General features: G+C 47.4%; 8 protein-coding genes across 9 annotated transcripts; 5 read left to right on the plus strand and 3 right to left on the minus strand.

Moving 5' to 3' along the window:
* Nucleotides 1–2: 2 nt before the first annotated feature.
* On the plus strand, nt 3–3,421 carry BDCG_02692 (lectin C-type domain-containing protein). The gene is made up of 2 exons (XM_045418242.1): nt 3–347; nt 419–3,421. The coding sequence occupies exons 1-2, from the start codon at nt 276–278 to the stop codon at nt 2,087–2,089; spliced, it is 1,743 nt and encodes a 580-aa protein (XP_045274868.1). The 5' UTR covers nt 3–275; the 3' UTR covers nt 2,090–3,421.
* Nucleotides 2,132–5,283, minus strand: BDCG_02693 (ferredoxin-NADP+ reductase). The gene is made up of 4 exons (XM_045418243.1): nt 5,119–5,283; nt 3,964–5,053; nt 3,423–3,857; nt 2,132–3,349 (listed from the first exon to the last, which is right to left on the minus strand). The coding sequence occupies exons 2-4, from the start codon at nt 4,297–4,299 to the stop codon at nt 2,459–2,461; spliced, it is 1,662 nt and encodes a 553-aa protein (XP_045274869.1). The 5' UTR covers nt 4,300–5,053; nt 5,119–5,283; the 3' UTR covers nt 2,132–2,458.
* On the plus strand, nt 4,336–7,457 carry BDCG_02694 (uncharacterized protein). The gene is made up of 3 exons (XM_045418244.1): nt 4,336–4,776; nt 4,845–5,036; nt 5,096–7,457. The coding sequence occupies exons 1-3, from the start codon at nt 4,606–4,608 to the stop codon at nt 6,917–6,919; spliced, it is 2,187 nt and encodes a 728-aa protein (XP_045274870.1). The 5' UTR covers nt 4,336–4,605; the 3' UTR covers nt 6,920–7,457.
* BDCG_02695 lies at nt 5,294–8,611 on the minus strand. 2 transcript variants are annotated; one of them, XM_045418246.1, is made up of 2 exons: nt 7,482–8,611; nt 5,294–7,382 (listed from the first exon to the last, which is right to left on the minus strand). In XM_045418246.1, the coding sequence occupies exon 1, from the start codon at nt 8,489–8,491 to the stop codon at nt 7,574–7,576; it is 918 nt and encodes a 305-aa protein (XP_045280134.1). In that variant the 5' UTR covers nt 8,492–8,611; the 3' UTR covers nt 5,294–7,382; nt 7,482–7,573. The 2 variants fall into 2 exon arrangements, with proteins under 2 accessions (XP_045280134.1, XP_045280133.1); XM_045418245.1 differs by having other exon boundaries at nt 5,294–8,611.
* A 132-nt stretch (nt 8,612–8,743) lies between these two features.
* On the plus strand, nt 8,744–10,840 carry BDCG_02696 (uncharacterized protein). The gene is made up of 3 exons (XM_045418247.1): nt 8,744–9,511; nt 9,568–10,610; nt 10,672–10,840. Exons 1-2 carry the CDS (start codon nt 9,466–9,468, stop codon nt 10,170–10,172), a joined length of 651 nt encoding a protein of 216 aa, XP_045274871.1. The 5' UTR covers nt 8,744–9,465; the 3' UTR covers nt 10,173–10,610; nt 10,672–10,840.
* Nucleotides 10,841–10,850: 10 nt separating this feature from the next.
* On the plus strand, nt 10,851–14,042 carry BDCG_02697 (uncharacterized protein). Its single transcript, XM_045418248.1, has 5 exons — nt 10,851–11,028; nt 11,105–12,077; nt 12,209–12,408; nt 12,500–13,594; nt 13,670–14,042. The coding sequence occupies exons 1-4, from the start codon at nt 10,882–10,884 to the stop codon at nt 13,088–13,090; spliced, it is 1,911 nt and encodes a 636-aa protein (XP_045274872.1). The 5' UTR covers nt 10,851–10,881; the 3' UTR covers nt 13,091–13,594; nt 13,670–14,042.
* On the minus strand, nt 12,112–15,537 carry BDCG_02698 (vesicular-fusion protein sec17). The gene is made up of 7 exons (XM_045418249.1): nt 15,347–15,537; nt 15,156–15,279; nt 14,739–15,045; nt 14,460–14,634; nt 13,196–14,372; nt 12,864–13,046; nt 12,112–12,770 (listed from the first exon to the last, which is right to left on the minus strand). The coding sequence occupies exons 1-5, from the start codon at nt 15,377–15,379 to the stop codon at nt 14,133–14,135; spliced, it is 879 nt and encodes a 292-aa protein (XP_045274873.1). The 5' UTR covers nt 15,380–15,537; the 3' UTR covers nt 12,112–12,770; nt 12,864–13,046; nt 13,196–14,132.
* Nucleotides 15,538–15,765: 228 nt separating this feature from the next.
* BDCG_02699 (uncharacterized protein) lies at nt 15,766–18,918 on the plus strand (the record flags this gene model as incomplete). The annotated part of the gene is made up of 3 exons (XM_045418250.1): nt 15,766–16,325; nt 16,390–16,565; nt 16,724–18,918. The coding sequence occupies 3 exons, from the start codon at nt 15,766–15,768 to the stop codon at nt 18,916–18,918; spliced, it is 2,931 nt and encodes a 976-aa protein (XP_045274874.1).
* Between the last annotated feature and the right edge of the window lie 6 nt (nt 18,919–18,924).

An 18,924-nucleotide genomic window follows, 5' to 3' on the forward strand; every position in this document is an offset into this window, starting at 1 on the left:
TAAACGCTTCTTATGTCATCGGTTTACCCACTCCACTGTGTAGATTGCAATGAAGTGTGCGGCTAGTTCGGGCTATTTTCTACTGACGCCAAACGTCGGCGCAATAAATCATGCTGGCAATTCCTCGATTTTCAGGATAGAGAACGTACGGCCGCCTTTATGCGGCGTGTACCAGGCAACTTACGGCCATTTGGGAGCCCGTTTTCATTCCTTCAGGATGCTCAGGATCCTTCGCCACTATACCAGTTGAGGCCCTGAGAACATTCGTTCACGACATGTCCAAACCAGCCAATTACACGCCTGACAACAGCGCTCTTCTGGCCGCTCCATGGACAGTTGTGCAGCTGGTAAGATTCACTTTGTACAGGGATTTGTTGTGTTTATGAGAACCCTTTCCCAACTAACAAATATACCACAGTCCCAGCGTGATGTCTCGTCGCAAATCCCCATCAATCATGTTGCCCATCCAGGCGTCTATGTGACCTCTGCTTGTTTGCGCAATGGTAGATATGGGGAGCAGGATATGGTGAAATGCATTTCGAACCTTTTGGCACTTGACTATCGTCGTTTCCATGTCGATCTATATTGGTCTGGGGACCACCGCCGGTGGACTTTTTGTCCTGTTGCAGCCAATTCCCCTGTCCCGACTCGTCCTGTGTCTGGTCCTGGTCCCTCGCCTGCCCAAACCGCCTCAGCTCTCACTGATCCTGGATCGTACTCGTGCTCTGAGAGTCTTGATATCTCTGTATTTCTCAGTGTGCTGAAAAATTACTTTTCCGCCACTGACGATACCCTCAATGCTCATATGTTATATATTCTGCTTAATGTACATTCTGCCGTGTCTCTAGGCTCCTCTGACGAGCCTAGTAGTGCAGATGCTCTTGAAAAACTTCCTTCTGGTCGGGATCTTCTTGGGTCTCGTTTTAATGAACATTTAGGCCAGCACATGTACACTCCCAAGCAACTTAACGAAGAGAGAACAAACCTGAACCGGTCGTGGTACTCTGTTCCTAGGCTTGCCCATCCCATATCAGAATATTTCACGACGCGCAGAGACTCGAAAGGTACCCATAGCACTCCTGATGGCTGGCCATGCGAAAGCTATGTGGAAAGGTGGCATCTAAAACGATTTCTGGTTGGCTGGGGCACTATCGATCCTCAGATGGCGAACTATGATTTCAACAGCGATCGCAATCTTATTTTCCCAAGGGCCTCGCTTGCAGCATCCCAAAAAATTGACATATCTAATAGTAGCGATGCGAGTAGTGGCACTATAATCAAATCAGGGTGCCTATTCGACCCTCAATCAACGAACGTCGCTCTGAGCGCTTCATGGCCCGAATCAACCATCGATGAACGATATGATTTACACCCTCTACATTTTTTGTGGGGTGACTTGATCGCCTGTGGCATCTCACCAATAGTAAATGCGACACTCTCCAATGTGACCGCGAACGAGGATTTCAGACCTTATGAAAACGCTTCGCAAGCTTCGTCATGGGCCTGGGCACAGGGCGAACCGAATCCAGATTACTCTCCTTCAGATGTATTTTTATCTGATCTCCGATGTGCTCGGGCCGACGTTTCTTTCAAGGGACGTTGGTTCCCCACAAAATGCTCCGACGATCTTTATGGCGCATGTCGCGTTGGAAATGAGCCGTTTCAATGGACCCTGACATCTGAGCGAGTTTCCTATGGTTCTGTCGCGGTTAACTGCCCCGAGAACTCAACCTTTTCCGTGCCCCGTACAAGCCTCGAGAACACCTATCTATACCACTACCTCAGCTCTCTACCCAAGGTGGTACTCGACCCGTCGTCTGATGCCCATGACGAGCGTAGTGTTTGGATAGACCTTAATTCACTCGATGTGCCCACTTGTTGGATTCCCGGTGGTCCTGATGCTCAGTGTCCGTACGAAGTGGACGAAGATGCCGTTCAAAGGCGGACGGTTCTTGTACCTACAATTGCGGCCATCATTGTGTTGGTCATTGCCGCGTTGACAATATTCGTCAAGTGTAATTCCAATCGCAGGAATTCCCGGCGGAAAAGGGTTATTCAGGGATGGGAATACGAAGGTGTTCCATCCTAGTACATATGTTATCCCCATCACTTCGATGGGGTTGCGTTACTGGTTGATATGGTCTACATTTTTGTTGTATTGTTGATATTTTTGATATTTTTGGACATACTTCTTTGCATATATTTGCCCTGACATATTATTTTTTCTGATAATTCGTTCATATAATACCTGTTTTATATTTAAACATTCACGTTGTACAGGATTGGTCGGAAAAGGACCAAGAGAAGGGTATTTCAAAGTTTATCTATCAGATCAAAGCATTCTATTTAGTATACAGAGAAGGCACTGTACAATTAAGGAAAATATGTTATAGAATCCTCATTCCTCACATTGGATAGTGCAAATGCGGTATTTCCATCACACGAATACATCAGCATCTCACCGCAAAACCTCCAGCATTTCCTCTACCCGCCCAAATTTCTCCCTCACTTTCCCCGCAGCTTTCCCCCTTTCGATCTCCGCCCGGTCGATCCGTTCCCAATCTTCCCAATTCGTCGGGTGAAGTCCCAGCTTCCGCGCTGTAGGAAGCACCCCTTCCCAGCCAAGCCCCGAACTCCCACCTTCGGATGAATTAAGGAACGCATGCCCATGACTACTCGCAGTATACGATGCCCAATCAGTTGCAATCGCATCAGCGGTATCAAATGCGTCCGTCATCGTCGACGCGATGACGCCAGTAGGGCCCCTCTTTACCCACCCAGCACAGTAAAGACCAGGCACCTGCCTGGCCTCATAATCTCCAGACAATTCGGCAGTTCCGCTATCAGGCGTGGGAGGTGTTGTAATAACGCGCCCCTGGCCGTCATTGGGGATTATACCGCGCGAATAGTTGAACTGGATATCCAAGTCCTCGAATCCAGGAAGTGGAAGGGATTGGTATCCGATGCTACGGAAACATGTGCTAGTAGGGATATCGATGTGAGCAACGTGGCCGTCTTCTTGGAGCAGCGGGGTCACTCTTGCGGTCGGGGAGAACGGGTCCGCGGGGTCGAGTTGGTTTCGGGAGAATTTTATGTATGAAAGAACATCCGGATGCGATGGCGAGCCGTGGAAGGAGTGCGGTGAGAGAAGGAAATCGAGGGACCAGGATTTGGAAGCCTCTTGTGGTTTTGTGAGAGATCCTTTTGCGAGGAGTTGGGTTATGCGCTTTTGGACTCTTGGGAGGGATTTGATGCTTGACTCTGGAGGGAAGAGGTGCTCCGGAATAGGCTCAAAGAAGACCGAAGGCAGCTGGAGGATTTCTCGTACTTCTTTAATTGTGAATGCGGCCTGGGAAACAATACTTTTAATAATACATATCGTCATGAAACTGAAAAGCCTGGGGTATGAATAATATCCCTACCTGCATAGGACCCCGTCGCCCGACCACTGTGACTCTCTTGATTTTGCTCTTTGCCAATTCTTCTAACGCGTATTCCGACATATCCGTCTTTCTCAAGACATCAACGTCTGTTAGAAGCACTCTCGCAACATCCATGGCTACATTTCCCTGCCCAATAACCACCGCATCCTCCCCCGAACTCAAATCTGGAGCCAGATCCCTGCATTCGGGTAGCCCATTGTACCAGCCAACAAAGGCTCTAGCCGAGTATATACCACGTATAGTATTTTCGCCTGGAATTCTAAGTTCTTTATCCTTCGAGGCCCCGTAGGCAAAGAGTATAGCATCGTAGTGTGGCTTGAGAGAGCGCAAAGGAAGATCCACCCCCAGATCAATGTTGCCGATAAAATTAAATCGCGGGGATGTCGCAACTTCTGTAAATTTCTCCTGGCAATTCTGTAGCAATTGGATACGAGAGAGCAATATGCCCAGTTAGCGCAGTTCCTATTGTATTTACCCCTCTTCCCTCGCAATCTGCAAAAACGGGAGTTTGCGCACATACCTTCACCTCCGGATGGTCCGGCGCAACGCCAAAACGGACCAAACCGAATGGGACTGGGAGCTGCTCATACATATCCACAAATGCATCTTCAACCTTGGATATTAACCTGTACGCTGCATAGAAACCAGCAGGCCCTGATCCAACAACTGCGACCCGCAGCGGGCGACGACTTTGGACCCCATTACTGCTAAATTGCTTTCTCTGCAGGATCCAAGGAGTGTGTATTCTCGTTCGCGAAGCATAGAATCTGCTGGAGTGGGAAAAGCAGCGAGCGCATATGTTCCGAGCACGAGATACATTCATTGTGAACGTCGCGAGTGACATTTCATAGAACATATAAATTTAACCGCCGCAGAATGAGGTCAGCCCTATGACTGTATGCAGTAACTACTCCTTATCGGGGCGGTTGCCGCGCCAACAATCGGCTACTGTGTCCTGTACGTACAACGACACCACAACAGCGACCACGACCATATCAGCCCTCAGCGCCAGCGGCATCCCATGGCCCATGACACAGTTACATCTATATATCTCCATTCCTTTTTGCAAGCAGACTTTAACTTGACAACAGCGCATTCATTCATTCGTATATAAGTATTCACTCATTTTACACTCTTGCGCTGTCGGTCTCCCGTCGCGGCCATGGGACGAGTAGAGCCGCCGTTCATGTATGACCCACCGTCCCGCAACCGGTTTTCTGGTATTTCAGTTAACTTCGATCCAAAGGCTGTGACGCGGGCAAGCTGGACTCCGCGCGAGCCTCGAATGGAAAGAAATGGGCCCTTGGTGAATTTCAATAAGCATCCTGATTCTGTAAGGCCTCCCTTGGTGATCAAACCCTAGGTAAATCAGGAACGCCGTGCAGCTAACCTTTTGCGCAGTATGTTATGATTCCGAATGGAAAAATTAATAAGAAAACAATGAGCCCGAAGACTAAAAGCAGGGTGAAGTACACGAGAATCTTTCAATTGGTTTTGAGAGTATGTGCTTTGATCGGAGCGCTGGGAGTGCTGTTCTGCGTGATATGTATCAATAATATCGCTGGCGCAGCGGTGTGGATGATCCGTGTAGCAGTATGTGCTTGATTTCTCTAATAATGTCATTTTTACTATCTGCTGACTGCATGGCATAGCCTGGTGTGGCAATTCTACATACTATATACGCGATCTACCATCTATCTCGGTCTTCTGCTGCGCGTACTCCCGCTTCGTCCGCGAGCTATATGTTGTTCGCGTCTGTTATGGATGCTGGACTTATTCCGCTCTATGTTTTCACGGGTATCATAGCTCGAGTCGAACACACTAGCGGGACATATGGCTGGGGTACATTGTTCGAAACTAAATTGGCAGCGGATAAAATCATATATACGACATTTCTTGCTTGCTGCGTTACCGCGGGCGTGCATCTTGCATCCTTGGTTATATCCCTCTATCTGGCTGTTATATTCCGCAAAATCTCCAAGCTCCCACCAGACATGAATCCATTGGAAGATAACCTAACTTCACGCGGTCACAAGCGCACAAATTCTAACATCGCAGAGATCGCAGAGAAGCACATGAGCGACACCACGATCGCTTCTTCGAATTTTAACCGCAGATCCCTGGCAAAAGAACCTCTGATGACTCCTACGCGTAGCGTTCCTTTTATGCACACACGCGCTGATTCCGTCGAGGATATTGGCGATAGTCCAAGTCAATCATTCTATTCAGCGCAATCTCACCGGTATTCACGTTCAGACCTCCCGAGCCAACAGACGCGCCAGTATGAACAATCTCATCATACTCCAGTCGGTATCGCACGGACAATGGCGCGGGGTCGTGGCGGTACTTCATCTCGCCCTCAATCTGTTACCATAAACACCTCCCCTAAGTCGGAGAACTCGCGGCCGGTGTCTCCTGAAACTGTTTCCCGTGATCCTAGTGGTGTATCATCACTATCCAAGGAAAACTGGTTTGTTCACCGGTCATCTCCATCTCCTCCATTGCACGCCGACCGAGTTTCTCCGTTGCCTGATCGGCTCGGATCTCCCGATATGCTTGGGAAGGATCTAGGTGTGAAGGATTGGGAGTACACAAACGATTCATATGGATTTGATCGGAGTGGCACAGTCATCAAGCATCGTAGCAAGGATAATTACAGCCCACTCAGCAACTACTACGACGATGATGAAAATATTTACGACAAGGAACATACTGAGAATTTGTATGTCTATGAACATGATCTGGGTGATAACCAGGGCGGCAACAATACCTATGAGGGTGTACAAGATGATAAGACAGCATCCGTGGCAGCCATTAACCCACTGGAAATGAACCCTCCAACACCGCAGCCTTTCGAGAAGCAACACCTCATCTCGTATGGCAAGACAGGCAGTATCCGTCGCATTGCATTGACTGACGTACCGAACCCGTCACTCAACAGTCCACGCTACTCAACCCCAGCCAAATCTCAAAATCATGGCGATGTCGAACCCACTTACGAAATACTCTCCTCACCTTTCGACAGCAAGAACGACGCCCACGTCCCCCAAGGCTTAACTCCAAATAGTGCTGCGAAAAATTCCACCCCAAGCATAAAGCGATGGACGTTAAGAGGCGGTAAACCATCTGCCTATGAGTCTCTACAAGCGGACGATGACAGCGATGATGGTCGCGATGCCAGCCCTGCCCACCACGATAGTGACCGCAAGGGACGTGTGGTGAGCAATTCCGGCATTGACTTGGGGTCAGGTTTTGGATCTGGCTCTCCTGGATATGGTAGTTATATTGCCGGATTGGGCGTTGGGAGGAGACGGGATGTTAGCGGGAAAGTGGCAGAAGAAGGGCGAGGCGGTGGAGTTAACACCGTCGCTGAAGAAAAGGAAAAGACTGCTGCGAAGCCGAAAGGACGACGGCTTTCGAAGTCCGGCGGTAGTGAGATTAAGGCTGCTGGGTGGGCGCGTTTTAAGGGGTTATAAATGCTCTCGCCATACTCACCTACCCCACAGTTTGTTTTAACCTCTTTTATTCTTTTTTTTTTATTCGACCAACAGAGCAGCCTGTGTTCAGTTCATGATTCTTTTGTTTGTCTGATCTGCTCATCATTTCTTGTTTGACCCTCTCCCCCATTTCCAATTGCTTTTCCTAGGACGACAACAAACGGCGTTGAAAAATATTCCCCCTTCTTTTCTGCTTTATATGGATTTTGTTATGATTTTGATTTCTTATATTCCATATCTCCCCTCTGCGTCTGGTATTTTTTTTTCTTTTTTTTTTCTTTCTTTTTTTTTTTTTTTGTCTTCTTGGCTATTTTGGGGGATTTATGACTTTGACGAGCACGCGAGGAATATGCAGTTATTGGCCAAACTTTGGTTTGAAATGATATCCAATGTATCTTTTAGGTAGTTAGTTAGAATATTAGTTTCTGATACCCGGTGTGCCCTACAATGGAAACGTGAATTTGAATGAGCAACAAGAATTTGAGACGCATACAATAACGATTATTAATTGAACACACAAGGGAGTTACCTAGGTACATACGGAGTATATCTTATCATAGTAGCATCTGCTCTCTCAATGGTCCCGAGATCCTTTCCGCTTTAACCAACACAAAACAAAACAAGCTGTTGAAACTATATTCTCCAAAACCTCTCCTCCGAAGCGACTATATTCCTCTTTGCAAAAACCTCACTGTCCGCTTCTTCATGGAGAATCAGCATACCCCTCGAATCGAGCATTCTCTCAGGCATAACGTCTCGTAGATAATCTTTATCGACGGGGGGAACATGTTTTGTCCATTCTGGCCCGTGCTCTGGAATGTAAGGGGCATACGGATCGTTCACACCATCCCAAGGGCCAGGAGGGACGTTGTTTCCGTCTCGCCTCAAGCCCTTGCTGAGCTTGAAATTGAAAGCCTCAGGCATAGACTCGACAAGGCAGGCAAGAATCGCATAACGGATGGGGTCCGGGTCCTTTGGGTCAGGAATGCGCTCTAGCTTCCAGGAACGTTCACTGCGGTACCAAAAGTATTCAACTTCGTATCCGATCACAACGTTCATACTGTCTCCAGCCATCGCGGCCTCATACATGCGATACAGGGAGCGCAGGGGGGTATCATGTGAGCACCAGAGTGGAATTGCTTGCAGATTTTTGAGGTCGCCTTCACACCGCCTTGTCCAGCACAGGGATGGATTTTCAGCCAAGATCAGTGGAGGGAGAGGCTCGGGTATTGGATATGACCATGAGGTCAACGATGCGGGTAGGAAGAGACGCAGCAGCGCAAGGTATGGGCGCTTGTTCCGATGGCGAAGACGAACAATACTCCCTCGAAGCTCCAAGGGGCTCTCCTTCGATTTCCACACGCTCCACTTCCGTCTCCACCAACTTAATTTACGACGAGGACGCTGGTGGCGAGATGTCATAGCTGGTGACTCTGCTTTTGAACACGGGTATTCGACGGAGACTAGCGATGGAGATGGAGATGGATATCCATGGATATTTTGAATAGGTTCAGACGGGGAACAAAGGTTTGGGGAGATGATGGCAGACATACGCTGTAGTTAATCCGTGACTTGACAAGGCTTCGTCATCTTCCAGCACAAGCACTTGACCAGCAGCTAAAACTAGTTACCGGGTATTATTAGGTAGTTAGTTAGTTAACTTAAATTTAGCCAGTCTTTTATAAGAGGCTAGTCTCAAATAGACAATAAGCTAGGTAACATTCTCTGTGACCAAGGATTGGCTTCTGAGAATTGGACCTTACCAAAATAGTCTTAGAGTCAGTAGCAAGAACAGAGAGGAGAGGCTGAATGAAGCCTGCTGAGATACGGAGTAGTTAACTTCTAGAGGTAGTTAGCTATAAACTACCTACAACTACACAATAACTACGGATTAATATATGATTATTATACTAACAAATGCGCTTGGCATGGTTACTAAGTACTTGTGCCTTGATCAGCTATGCTATGTGACCCTTTGGCTACCAAGGCCGCTCTCAACATTCCACATTCATTAGGATTGCCTGGAAGGTCTCAACGCCACGGCCGAAGTGAGGCTACATAAGTCTGATTGGGACGGTGAGAGCGGCCTATCATCGTAGGCCTGTAAAGCAGCTGAATACTGCAGAGTGCAGAAGCCTGACCAGTTACAAGCAATGGCAATGCACCTGCTTTCCCATGTTTGCTCGCCGGCTTGGGAGCCACTGCTCCAGGATCTTCCGCTGCGGGGTAGAGGCATTTATGTCTAGACTAACTATGCAGTGCCTGTATGTGTATGTATTGGAGCATCTCAGGCTTTTCGATAGAAAACACATGGTGTGGCAGCTTTCGCTCTTTCAGATATACAAAGTGCAATACTACCGATCATTTCAAAGCCTATCAGAGTATCAACAAACCCCAACACCGTCCCGTAAACACGGGACCATTCCTATTGTAACCACCTCTCCGCCATCACAAGGCGAAGCATTAAGGGTCTACCTATCCTCAGGTTGCAAAATTTTTACGAGGGGATCCGAAAATTTGAAGTCATGGAAGATAGAGGGGTGGTTCTGGATAAGGATAAAATGAGTCAAGGTAACCAAGTCAAATTAACTGATACTTTGAAACCATTGCTGACAGAAACACAATAGGGCTCGAAGCGTTGGATAAGGCATTAGGGGAAGATGAAATGATATACGCATTTTCTCCCATCACGATGGTCTCCGCGGGCGGCTATCTCGCGGTTTCATATTTTCAAAATCGCTCGACAACGGAAGACATCGATGTGATTATTGATCCGGAACACGCTTCTGATAAGGAGTTGCTTTGCAAGATGCGAACTGCCATGGTGACAGTGGGGAGAGACTTGGGCTTCGGGAAAAAATGGATAAATGACTCAGTTGCTCTATTCGTCTCAAAATCTGCTCGCAACTCCATCTTTGAGGATGCAGAAAAGCAAAACATTGTTCTCTGGTCTGGTGAGAATTTACGCATACTGGCGGCACCACTGGAGTGGGGCTTGGAGACAAAGCTCCGGCGACTCTCTACCAAGCCCCACCATCTGAAATCCGTCACCGATACCGATGATGTCTTGGTCATTTTGAACTCCCTGATAGATCGAAATAAGGGGCTGCTAGAAAGAGATGCTGTTCGAAGGCTAAACAGAAATGGATTTGATGTCGCCATTTCGTATCATGTTTTGGATCAGATCGCAGAGGCATATCAGCAACGATATGGAAATAGCCCGTTTTGCTAAAAACGCCGATGACTGCTTCAACTACTCCAATTTCACCGCTTCGGTGGTGGAATGCTCGGAATGTGTTTTATGCATTATGTTTCGTATCAGTTGGTGAGAGAACGAGACGGAAAATATGTCTATATCTCATTTATCTTGGGATGCGTGACGTTGGCTCTCAGTACTTGATCCCTTTTCTTTCAAAGCGCTCATTATGAGATACTCGATGTAAGCTGCTGCATTGGCGGAGTATGCGAGCAGTGGGCACCATTCACAGGAACCAATACTAGCAGATTGGAATATTATCTACCTGTTGCCTGGCACTTTCAGATTAGTTAATTTCTCCCAGTTGATCGAGGACTGATTCAATCGCCCCCTTTAAGTGCATTCTAGTACATTCTTTCTATTGAGTGAAGGATGGAATCGGTTCACTCCCTACTTCCACAAATATATCTCCCGGTACTTTCTTCTGTTCTTCTTCTCTCCTCTTTTATTATACTGCGTCTGAGTACTTCATTAGGTTTGCAAGCAACCTTAGCTCCCGGCTCTCAAATTACAGTCGCGCCGCGCATTCAAGCAAATCATGGTTCCTAGCCGTGCCTCAAAGAAGGCAATAACCTGCTACTATTGGCACGATGGTAGATGCAAGTATACAGCGGATGCCTGCATTTATGCGCATCGCGATACCGGCCAGGTTGCGAAGAAACCACTGCCTACTGCCAGGTCTGGTATGGATACGATTGCCCTACCCTTCCATATTGCTACTCCTTTCGGGATTTGGGATAATCACTTACTGGTATTAGAGCCCAGATCAAACCAAAGGGATACTATGGACCTAATTTCGTTGGTGGGTAATGACGACATTATAGAGGATGCGGTATGAGTTGACACCCCTTAGGGAATAATACGATCTCGGTGCAATTATATCTTACATATGCTAAGTATTTTAATAGATTTCAAACGCTGCGACGGAGAATTCGCCTTCCAAAATTAAATCAACTACTTCAGCTGAAGGATCTGAATGCCTTACCTTGGCTGAGGCTGTTATAAAGGCTCTTCAGTCTAATATGGACTACACTGGCATCAAGCGCATGCTCGATACGAATCCTCCTGAACGTGTGCATAAAGCACTCAATAAAGGCATCGATGGGTTTTCCGCCATCTTTGAAGCAGTCAAACGGAACAACCCCGATATTATAAAGCTACTCGTTGAAAATGGAGCTAATCCTAATGCAACAGAGCATAACTCTGATATTCCGCTTCTTGCATTTGCAATTTTGCAAGAAGCAACGTCAATTACACTTATCCAAACGCTCCTGAGCCTTGGGGCGAATCCTCATTCTATTCCTCGAGATTTGTGGGACGGAGGTAACAGCAAGACATTCGGCGATGATGACGAGTCACTGGCTGGCGGCGACTCAACGCCCCTGACTCTCTGGTGCGGTAGTTTACACCGCGCCTCACTTCTAAAACGAATGGACTTTGGTCTGAAATATCACCTTCTGACCTCGAGCAAGCTAATCCCTCTAACAAAGCAGGAAAGACAGAATGCTGATATACAAGGGACAATATCTCTCCTCCAGGCCCCATATTTCTTGATCGGGCAGAGCCTCGCTATAAAACGCGTGACCGAGTATGTCCAATCTCATCTTTTACTTCCAAACAGTAACGGGCCATTATTGCTCGCATTTGTCGGTCCTCCAGGCCATGGCCAGGCACAGCTGGCTGCCAGTGTTGGCAAAGTAATATCTCTTAGCGCAATTGTTACCCGCATGAAAAAGATGAACAAATGCTCTGTTACCGAACGTATATCCTCTAAGGAAGTCTCCGCTCACCAGCCTGGCGGATTGGAAGTGGTGTATATCGATGACTTGGACAAAATCGGTCGTTCGAATCTGGTTACGCTCCTAGATGGTCCCCCGAAAGGTGAGTTTATGTTGATACTCAAAACTCATTTTGCCCTAAACCAACAAAATCGAAGCCTACCGAGTTCTACTCTTATTAAGGTTGATATCGAGCTATGCCAAACTAACTTCTTTTTTTTCGAGTCACTCCAGAAACCGACCGGGATAAAACTAACAGTAGCATCTCCGATAACTCGAGAACCATCTGTATTCTCTCTGTAACCGACGGTGAGAGCACAATACTCGATTTTTACGCAAGATATCTAAGAAACACCTCCAAGAGCGAATTACACTCAGCGCCCTGGAACGAACTAGACAAAGCGCTGAAAAAGGACCTCATAAAAAGCTATGGTGTATGTTTAGACACATTCAACTAAACTCCCTTTGTCAGCGAATAATGAAAAGCTATATATAGCCTTAACTAAAGAAAACGAAATTATACAGTCCTCCCTAACTTGCCACGTCGATGCCATAATCCCATTCTTCCCCTACTCCAGTTCTGAAACCGATGTGCTGGCGTACAAATATATCCACGACTTACGCTCTCGCCTAGCCACTACTACCGCCCCTTGCGACAATGCCTCCGCTGCAAAACCTGCAGCTACAAATGCATCCGTATTTCTGCCCCCTATTCATCTTGACCTTGAAGGCGATGGCAAGGCAATCTGCACGTATATTGCGAAGAAGAGCTACGACATGAGTCTCGGGGAACGATCTATCCAACAGGCAGTTATTAGGGAAATCCAGCTGTCGATTTTCGCGCAGTGGATGAAGAAGAAACCTGAGGCAGAGGAGAGGTTGGACGGACGTGGACAGTCGCAGTCAGAGACACAGGCACAGGCGCAATGGTGTTCCGGGTTGGGCCTGGGAAGGCCTCTTTCCTCTTCGTCCAACTCTATTTCCGGGGGTACACATGCCCTGCCCACTAAGGGGATTACCAAGGCCGTTGTTAAGTTGCTGGCGGCGAAGGAGTATCCTGAATTCATGGTGCCTAGTGGGAACGGCCGTGTGTCAATTTCAGTATCTTTGGAGTAGGTAAGTTTGGGTCAAACTAAACTAGCAAACTAGCAGAGCGTGGTGACAGTGATTTTCTTTTTTCTTTTTACTTGGTTCGAAAATGGAAGGGTGTATTCCCGTTACCATATTAAAATGAATAGGGGGCTACCTAAATTTAGGATGGGGACAGCTTGTTGGAACGAATGGGGAAGACGGTTCCTATGGGAGGTATTTGCTACTTTTGAAATTGTTTTTTGCTCAGGAATGTGGAGAAAAGAAAAAGCGTCGCATGAAACTAAATTGGAGGGGAGATGTCTAATCTGAAATTGTGAACAGGAAAGAGAGTTTTAGCAATAGGGAGAGCTGGACAATCAGAATATTTAAGTGAATCAAATTTGACCATGGATTGCTCTTCTGTGCCTTTTCTCCTCTACTGATAGCCAACTCACTACCCCCTGGATATGATATGCCATCCTGGTAAGGAGACAAGGATCTCGCTACAGAATGATAACTGGATATTTACCAAAATCTAGACAAATTAAGGTCATATATTTGTTCCCTTCACCCTACTTCAAAGTCGTAACTCATGATGACATCTGACTTGGGAGAATTAAACAGGAGACTGAAAATGTAAAATGTCCCTTTAAGTTAATATTTATATTTCATATATCATCGAGGATATAATCCGCACAAGAACAAGGGGCGTATTCACCCATACATACGAAAGTCATTCCTAACCTAACACGCAACACTACCTCATAAAACCCTAAGACCTCCTGGCTATTATTGTACCCCTTTGGGATTCCAAAATTAAGGTAAAGGGAAAACGAGGGGAAAGATAACCTTCTACACGATCAGAAGTCCTATGCTTAGATGTAAATACGAAAGGAATTGGAGGAACGGGAGAAACCTAAAGCCGCAGGAACGGCTCCGTGGGTAAGAGAGGATGGATGGAAATGTTTGACGATAAAAAAAAAAAAAAAAAAAAAAAAAAAAAAACATGGAAAGGACGATAGAAATCGCGGAATTGAGTCAAGGGAGGGGAAAGAAAAAGGCGAACAGCAACGAAACAGGTAAAATCTCATGAAAAATCTTCTCCAGGCTCTTCGATATTATTCTTGATACGGAGTAATATCGCCGTCTTCCACTTATCGAGCTTGCTTAACTGATCGTATTGGAATAGCTTGTCGCCAAAGGACTCCGCGTCGCCCTGCTCAACAGCTTGCGCCAGATCGACAAGGAGCATGTGTTCGCGAGTCGCTGTAAACGAGTTATCTAGGTCTCGGTAGTTTTGCAGAGCGCGGTTGGTGGCGACGAGGTCCTGCGCAATAAAGTGGAATAGTTTTAGTTGTCTTGGCTTAAGCTTGAGGAATGGGGAAAGAAAATTGGCTGGCTAGGGATTTCTTACATTTGACGCAAGGTGGCAGATGCCAGCTTTCAAGAAATAGTCCTTTACGGAATATTTCATCAGGTTATTGTTAATAGAGGATTTGGCGACACGCTCGAAGTGCTCGATGGCTTTGTAGTAATCCCCCTTGAGCGCGGCAAGATCTGCGACTTTGAGATAATGCTTGTTCGCCAGCCTGTTAAGAAAAATATATATATATCCACGATTAGTATATACCGCTTTCCTAAGAGCCTATGTTCCTTGAAACAAGGCTGACGAGGATACGGAAAGAACGCTTACGCTTCCGCGTTATCTCCTTCAAACCATTCCGCGGCCTTCTCGTAGGCTTCCAACGCCCGTCCTTCATCGCCAATTTCCACCTCGTATATTTCAGCCAAGTTCTGTTGATGGGTCGCAGCCCGTCTGAAGTTTCCCTTAGAAATGTAATGTTGAATAGCAACCTGCAGCACGCGGGCGGCATCTTCGGGATCCGCCTTTCGGTATACTTTAAACGCCTCAGTGAGGGTGTTGGCCGCGTCGTCTGGTTCGTTGAGGTTGTTGGTGAAAACAGCTGCTGCTTTCTCAAACGCCATGCCCGCTTCCTTATCTATATTACCCTCGTGTTAGCTATGAATTCTTGTTTGCGACGGTTCCTAAGGAAAATGGTGAAGTTGAGCAGGCAATGCCCGAGCTGAGGGGGGATGAGGGTAGACCAACTCATCTTCTGTGCCCGGAAGGCATTGGCGGCTTGTGAATAGAGGTCTGCAGCATTTTCATATTTCTCTGTTCGTCCGCCAAAAAGACTGAATCCACCTGAAGCGCTTTGGAGCGCTTTATCTGCCTGTCATATTTTCAGCTTGTTGGGTCTAAAACGGGGTGGAGAGCGGGGAACCAATATCATAGCCCACCTTCTGCAGTAGGACCCGTGGATCCTGTGCCATGATTGAAACAGTATAGGAGATATGGGCACACTGGAGAATTCGAAAAGCCCGTAAAATTACAGTCTGATATATTGGATGGTTGGGATATCGTAGATTTGGGATGTGTATGGCGGCTCAAGTCGAGGATTTGCTTGATATTGGGTTATGTTGTCATGGGCTTGGCGGGGTCGAGCTGACTTCACTACGTTAGTTACGGCCACAGCATCTAGTTAGAGCCACGACCACGCTAGAAAACGATATCGGCATTTGGGTTTAGAGTTAACTACAGCGTAACGGTTATACAACTGCACCGCTGTCCGACACATCTAAGTGAACAAAAACGTCCTACGGGACACGTATTAACAAATTCTGTCTATTTTAACTCTTCTACATTCTACATAGGCTCAATGGCTCTCAACCGCATCTGGTCTGCACGACCACTCCTGCAAACGATTCCCAGAACAACACAGTGCGTGGGCGCGAGAAGTATTCAACAGAATCCGCCGTCAGCAACCGGTTCCACTGAAGATCCAGCTTCCATTGTCTCGAAACCAAGTTGGTCCGTCAAATCTCTCCTACCAGAAAGTACATCCCTTCCCCAGTCGCGTACGATATCTTCAAAGCAGCTCCACCATCTCCTCCGGCTTTCCGCACTTCCACCACCCTCAAGCGTTGAAGAAGAGGAGGAGATGCTGAAAACTCTTGAATCACAAATTCATTTTGTGAAGGAGGTCCAGAGCATTGATACCACGGGTGTTACACCGCTGCGAAGTATCCGTGACGAGACCGAGGAAGCACAGGAGGAAAATAAAATTAGTATAAAGACCCTCGATGCGTCTCTGAAACAAGAGCGCTATATAGGACGAAGCAGACGAATTCACCGCACAAGACCTGAGAGACTTGACAACCCGGAAGGGGAGGTGTGGGATGGTGATGCCTTGAAACCAGCCTCGAAAACAATGGGGAGGTATTTTGTGGTCCAGTCAAGCTAAACGAATAGTTCAGAAAACGACGGCGGATATAGAAGATAGAACCGGTCTTCCCGTAACTGCATTCCACACTCATCCAACATTCAAATATCTCCTCACCTTCGTGCGCGTCATCTCATCGCAATTTGTCGATCTTCGTACAAGGCTCCTGCCGCAGAAGCTCCGTGCTGACTCATCGGGTTGGCAGCCGTCGTCCACTTCGCCTGCTTCGTTCTTCGGTACATCTTCCATCTTCGCATCATCATTTGTTTACTATACTGTACAACATTACCCTCAATTCGAATACTCTATCTTCTACCACGATTGTTTACTGGTGCTTGAACCCTGTGGAGTTTGGATTTCGCGCAATATAGGTTAATTACCCCGGTTCCTACAGCTTCCTCTCTCGACAGTGCGCACATGGATTCGCCAACGTCATGGAGCGGCCAGAGCGGCCCGCCGGAAGTGGGAAGACAGACACAACAAACACAGATTGATGTTGACCTGGCATCCATCCTCAGCCTAAACGAGCGACAGGATCTGGCCTTGCTCATTGTGGATATTATGGATCAGATGCAGCAAACAATTTGCGATCATTTCAACATGGAGCATCCGAGGCCTCAGCCAAATGATAACGAACTTTCCCCAGACAACCCCGACCCGAGTACTCTCAAGCAAGAGAGCCTGACCCCTACACCCCGAAAGTCATCTACAATGGAAGTCAAAGTTGAGGCGGAAGCATTTCGGTATTTTAGTGCCTGGAAAGATTCAGTCACTTATCGCGTTGGGGATATCATAAACGCCCCTGATTATCCGGAGCTTCGCAACAGGCAGCAGCAGCACGAGGGCCAGATTAATGAGAGCGCAGAGAGCACCACCACCACACCTGATACTTGCAGGTACCCGCCAATCGAAACCCCCCTTAAGGAACTTCCACGTGCCACAAAATTAATCATTCTGCATTCGGTTCTCCTTTTACTTCTAAGCCTTCAACACTACAGTGCACATTCACGAGTCCTTCTGCTCAGAATGGTTTCCAGCCTTGGATTGTCAATAGATGACCTGGTTAACGATGAGATAAAGGTTGCAGAAGGTCTGTTACAGACTGCAAAAATAATGACGGCAGATGAAGAAGCCAAGGCAAAGTTTGACAAGACGAAAACGTCAAGAAAGTGGAAAGTTGGTCTTGCGTCCATCGCAGGAGGTGTGCTCATTGGGGTGACGGGAGGACTAGCTGCTCCCTTTGTTGCTGCCGGTATTGGTGCGGTGATGGGTGGACTTGGCCTAGGAGCGACCGTTGCAGCGGGATATCTTGGCGCAGTTGCTAGTAGTACCGCCATTATTGGAGGGATATTTGGGGCCTATGGTGCAAGAATGACAGGCAAGATGATGGACCGGTACGCACGGGAAGTTGAAGATTTTGCATTCCTCCCCATCCATACGCCAACAGCTTCAGAGGGAGAAAATATAGCTTCCGTACGAACGGATCAACGTCTTAGGGTTACAATCGCTATTAGCGGCTGGCTTACTGAACAGGAGGATTTTGTAAACCCTTGGCGGGTTCTTGGACAGGATTCCGAAGCATTTGCGCTGCGATGGGAGTTTAAAGCCCTAGTGAAACTCGGCAACGCGCTGACAGCTGTGGTGAGAAATGCAGCTTGGGCTTTTGCATCCAAACAAGCTATCACTGGAACCGTTTTCGCACCCATCCTTGGCGCAGTTATGTGGCCTGTTGCCCTGCTAAAGCTTTCACACATAATCGATAACCCGTTTAGTATCGCTAAAATTCGCGCTGATAAGGCTGGCCAAGTCCTCGCGGACGCGCTAATCAACAAAGCTCAGGGTGAACGTCCAGTAACGCTGGTCGGATATTCTTTGGGTGCTCGTGTGATATTTTCTTGCCTCATAAGCCTTGCGAGAAGACGAGCGTATGGATTAGTTGAATCTGCTATACTTATTGGATCGCCGACTCCGTCGACAACCAGCCATTGGCGATTGATGCGGACGGTTGTTAGTGGTAGACTCGTCAATGTCTTCTCACTTAACGACTCGATCCTCGGATTTTTGTACCGTGCAAACAGTGCCCAATTCGGAATAGCTGGTCTCCAGCCTATCTCTGGCGTCCCAGGCGTAGAAAACTTCGACGTGAGCGATGCGGTTAGCGGTCATTTGAGATACCAGTATATGGTTGGATCCATTCTCAAAAGAATCGGGCATGACCATCTGGACAAGGAACAATTGCGAAGGCAAATCGACATGCTGAGAGCTAGAGATGAAGGAGACGAGAAGAGACTTGAATGGGAAAAGGAGCAAGACCAAATTAAGATGAAGCTGAGGCAACAGATGGAGAACAATCTCTCGCGGGAACCTTTACTTGTTGATGTGCAGCCAGTTGAAAGAGAAGGGGAAGAACGGCAAGGCCAGCGTGAGATGAACATGGGGCAACAACTACTCCAGGAAAATAATAGTCTGTTTGAACCGTCGTCCGCTGACGTGCAGCGACTGGAGAGAATGGTGGAGGAACAGACACAGCAAGCCCTGTGTCACGCCCAACTGGCAAGACTCGAGATTGTGGACCGCACTAATGACTGAGGATAC

This window comes from Blastomyces dermatitidis (assembly GCF_000003525.1).
Source record: "Blastomyces dermatitidis ER-3 genomic scaffold supercont1.3, whole genome shotgun sequence".
Lineage (NCBI taxonomy): Eukaryota > Fungi > Ascomycota > Eurotiomycetes > Onygenales > Ajellomycetaceae > Blastomyces > Blastomyces dermatitidis.

What these genes read in the sequence shown, in the direction of transcription:
- BDCG_02692 (XM_045418242.1), top strand. Translation starts at nt 276, where the DNA reads ATGTCCAAACCAGCCAATTACACGCCTGACAACAGCGCTCTTCTGGCC. An exon ending in CATGGACAGTTGTGCAGCTG is followed by an intron (nt 348 to 418) that starts GTAAGATTCACT and finishes AATATACCACAG; the next exon opens with TCCCAGCGTGATGTCTCGTC.
- BDCG_02693 (XM_045418243.1), bottom strand. Translation starts at nt 4,299, where the DNA reads ATGTTCTATGAAATGTCACTCGCGACGTTCACAATGAATGTATCTCGT. An exon ending in CGGACCATCCGGAGGTGAAG is followed by an intron (nt 3,858 to 3,963) that starts GTATGTGCGCAA and finishes CAATTGCTACAG; the next exon opens with AATTGCCAGGAGAAATTTAC. An exon ending in GGCGACGGGGTCCTATGCAG is followed by an intron (nt 3,350 to 3,422) that starts GTAGGGATATTA and finishes ATTGTTTCCCAG; the next exon opens with GCCGCATTCACAATTAAAGA.
- BDCG_02694 (XM_045418244.1), top strand. Translation starts at nt 4,606, where the DNA reads ATGGGACGAGTAGAGCCGCCGTTCATGTATGACCCACCGTCCCGCAAC. An exon ending in TCAATAAGCATCCTGATTCT is followed by an intron (nt 4,777 to 4,844) that starts GTAAGGCCTCCC and finishes CCTTTTGCGCAG; the next exon opens with TATGTTATGATTCCGAATGG. An exon ending in TGTGGATGATCCGTGTAGCA is followed by an intron (nt 5,037 to 5,095) that starts GTATGTGCTTGA and finishes TGCATGGCATAG; the next exon opens with CCTGGTGTGGCAATTCTACA.
- BDCG_02695 (XM_045418246.1), bottom strand. Translation starts at nt 8,491, where the DNA reads ATGTCTGCCATCATCTCCCCAAACCTTTGTTCCCCGTCTGAACCTATT.
- BDCG_02696 (XM_045418247.1), top strand. Translation starts at nt 9,466, where the DNA reads ATGGAAGATAGAGGGGTGGTTCTGGATAAGGATAAAATGAGTCAAG. An exon ending in TAAGGATAAAATGAGTCAAG is followed by an intron (nt 9,512 to 9,567) that starts GTAACCAAGTCA and finishes GAAACACAATAG; the next exon opens with GGCTCGAAGCGTTGGATAAG.
- BDCG_02697 (XM_045418248.1), top strand. Translation starts at nt 10,882, where the DNA reads ATGGATACGATTGCCCTACCCTTCCATATTGCTACTCCTTTCGGGATT. An exon ending in ACGACATTATAGAGGATGCG is followed by an intron (nt 11,029 to 11,104) that starts GTATGAGTTGAC and finishes GTATTTTAATAG; the next exon opens with ATTTCAAACGCTGCGACGGA. An exon ending in CCTAGATGGTCCCCCGAAAG is followed by an intron (nt 12,078 to 12,208) that starts GTGAGTTTATGT and finishes GAGTCACTCCAG; the next exon opens with AAACCGACCGGGATAAAACT.
- BDCG_02698 (XM_045418249.1), bottom strand. Translation starts at nt 15,379, where the DNA reads ATGGCACAGGATCCACGGGTCCTACTGCAGAAG. An exon ending in CACGGGTCCTACTGCAGAAG is followed by an intron (nt 15,280 to 15,346) that starts GTGGGCTATGAT and finishes AAAATATGACAG; the next exon opens with GCAGATAAAGCGCTCCAAAG. An exon ending in GAAGGAGATAACGCGGAAGC is followed by an intron (nt 14,635 to 14,738) that starts GTAAGCGTTCTT and finishes TTTTCTTAACAG; the next exon opens with GCTGGCGAACAAGCATTATC.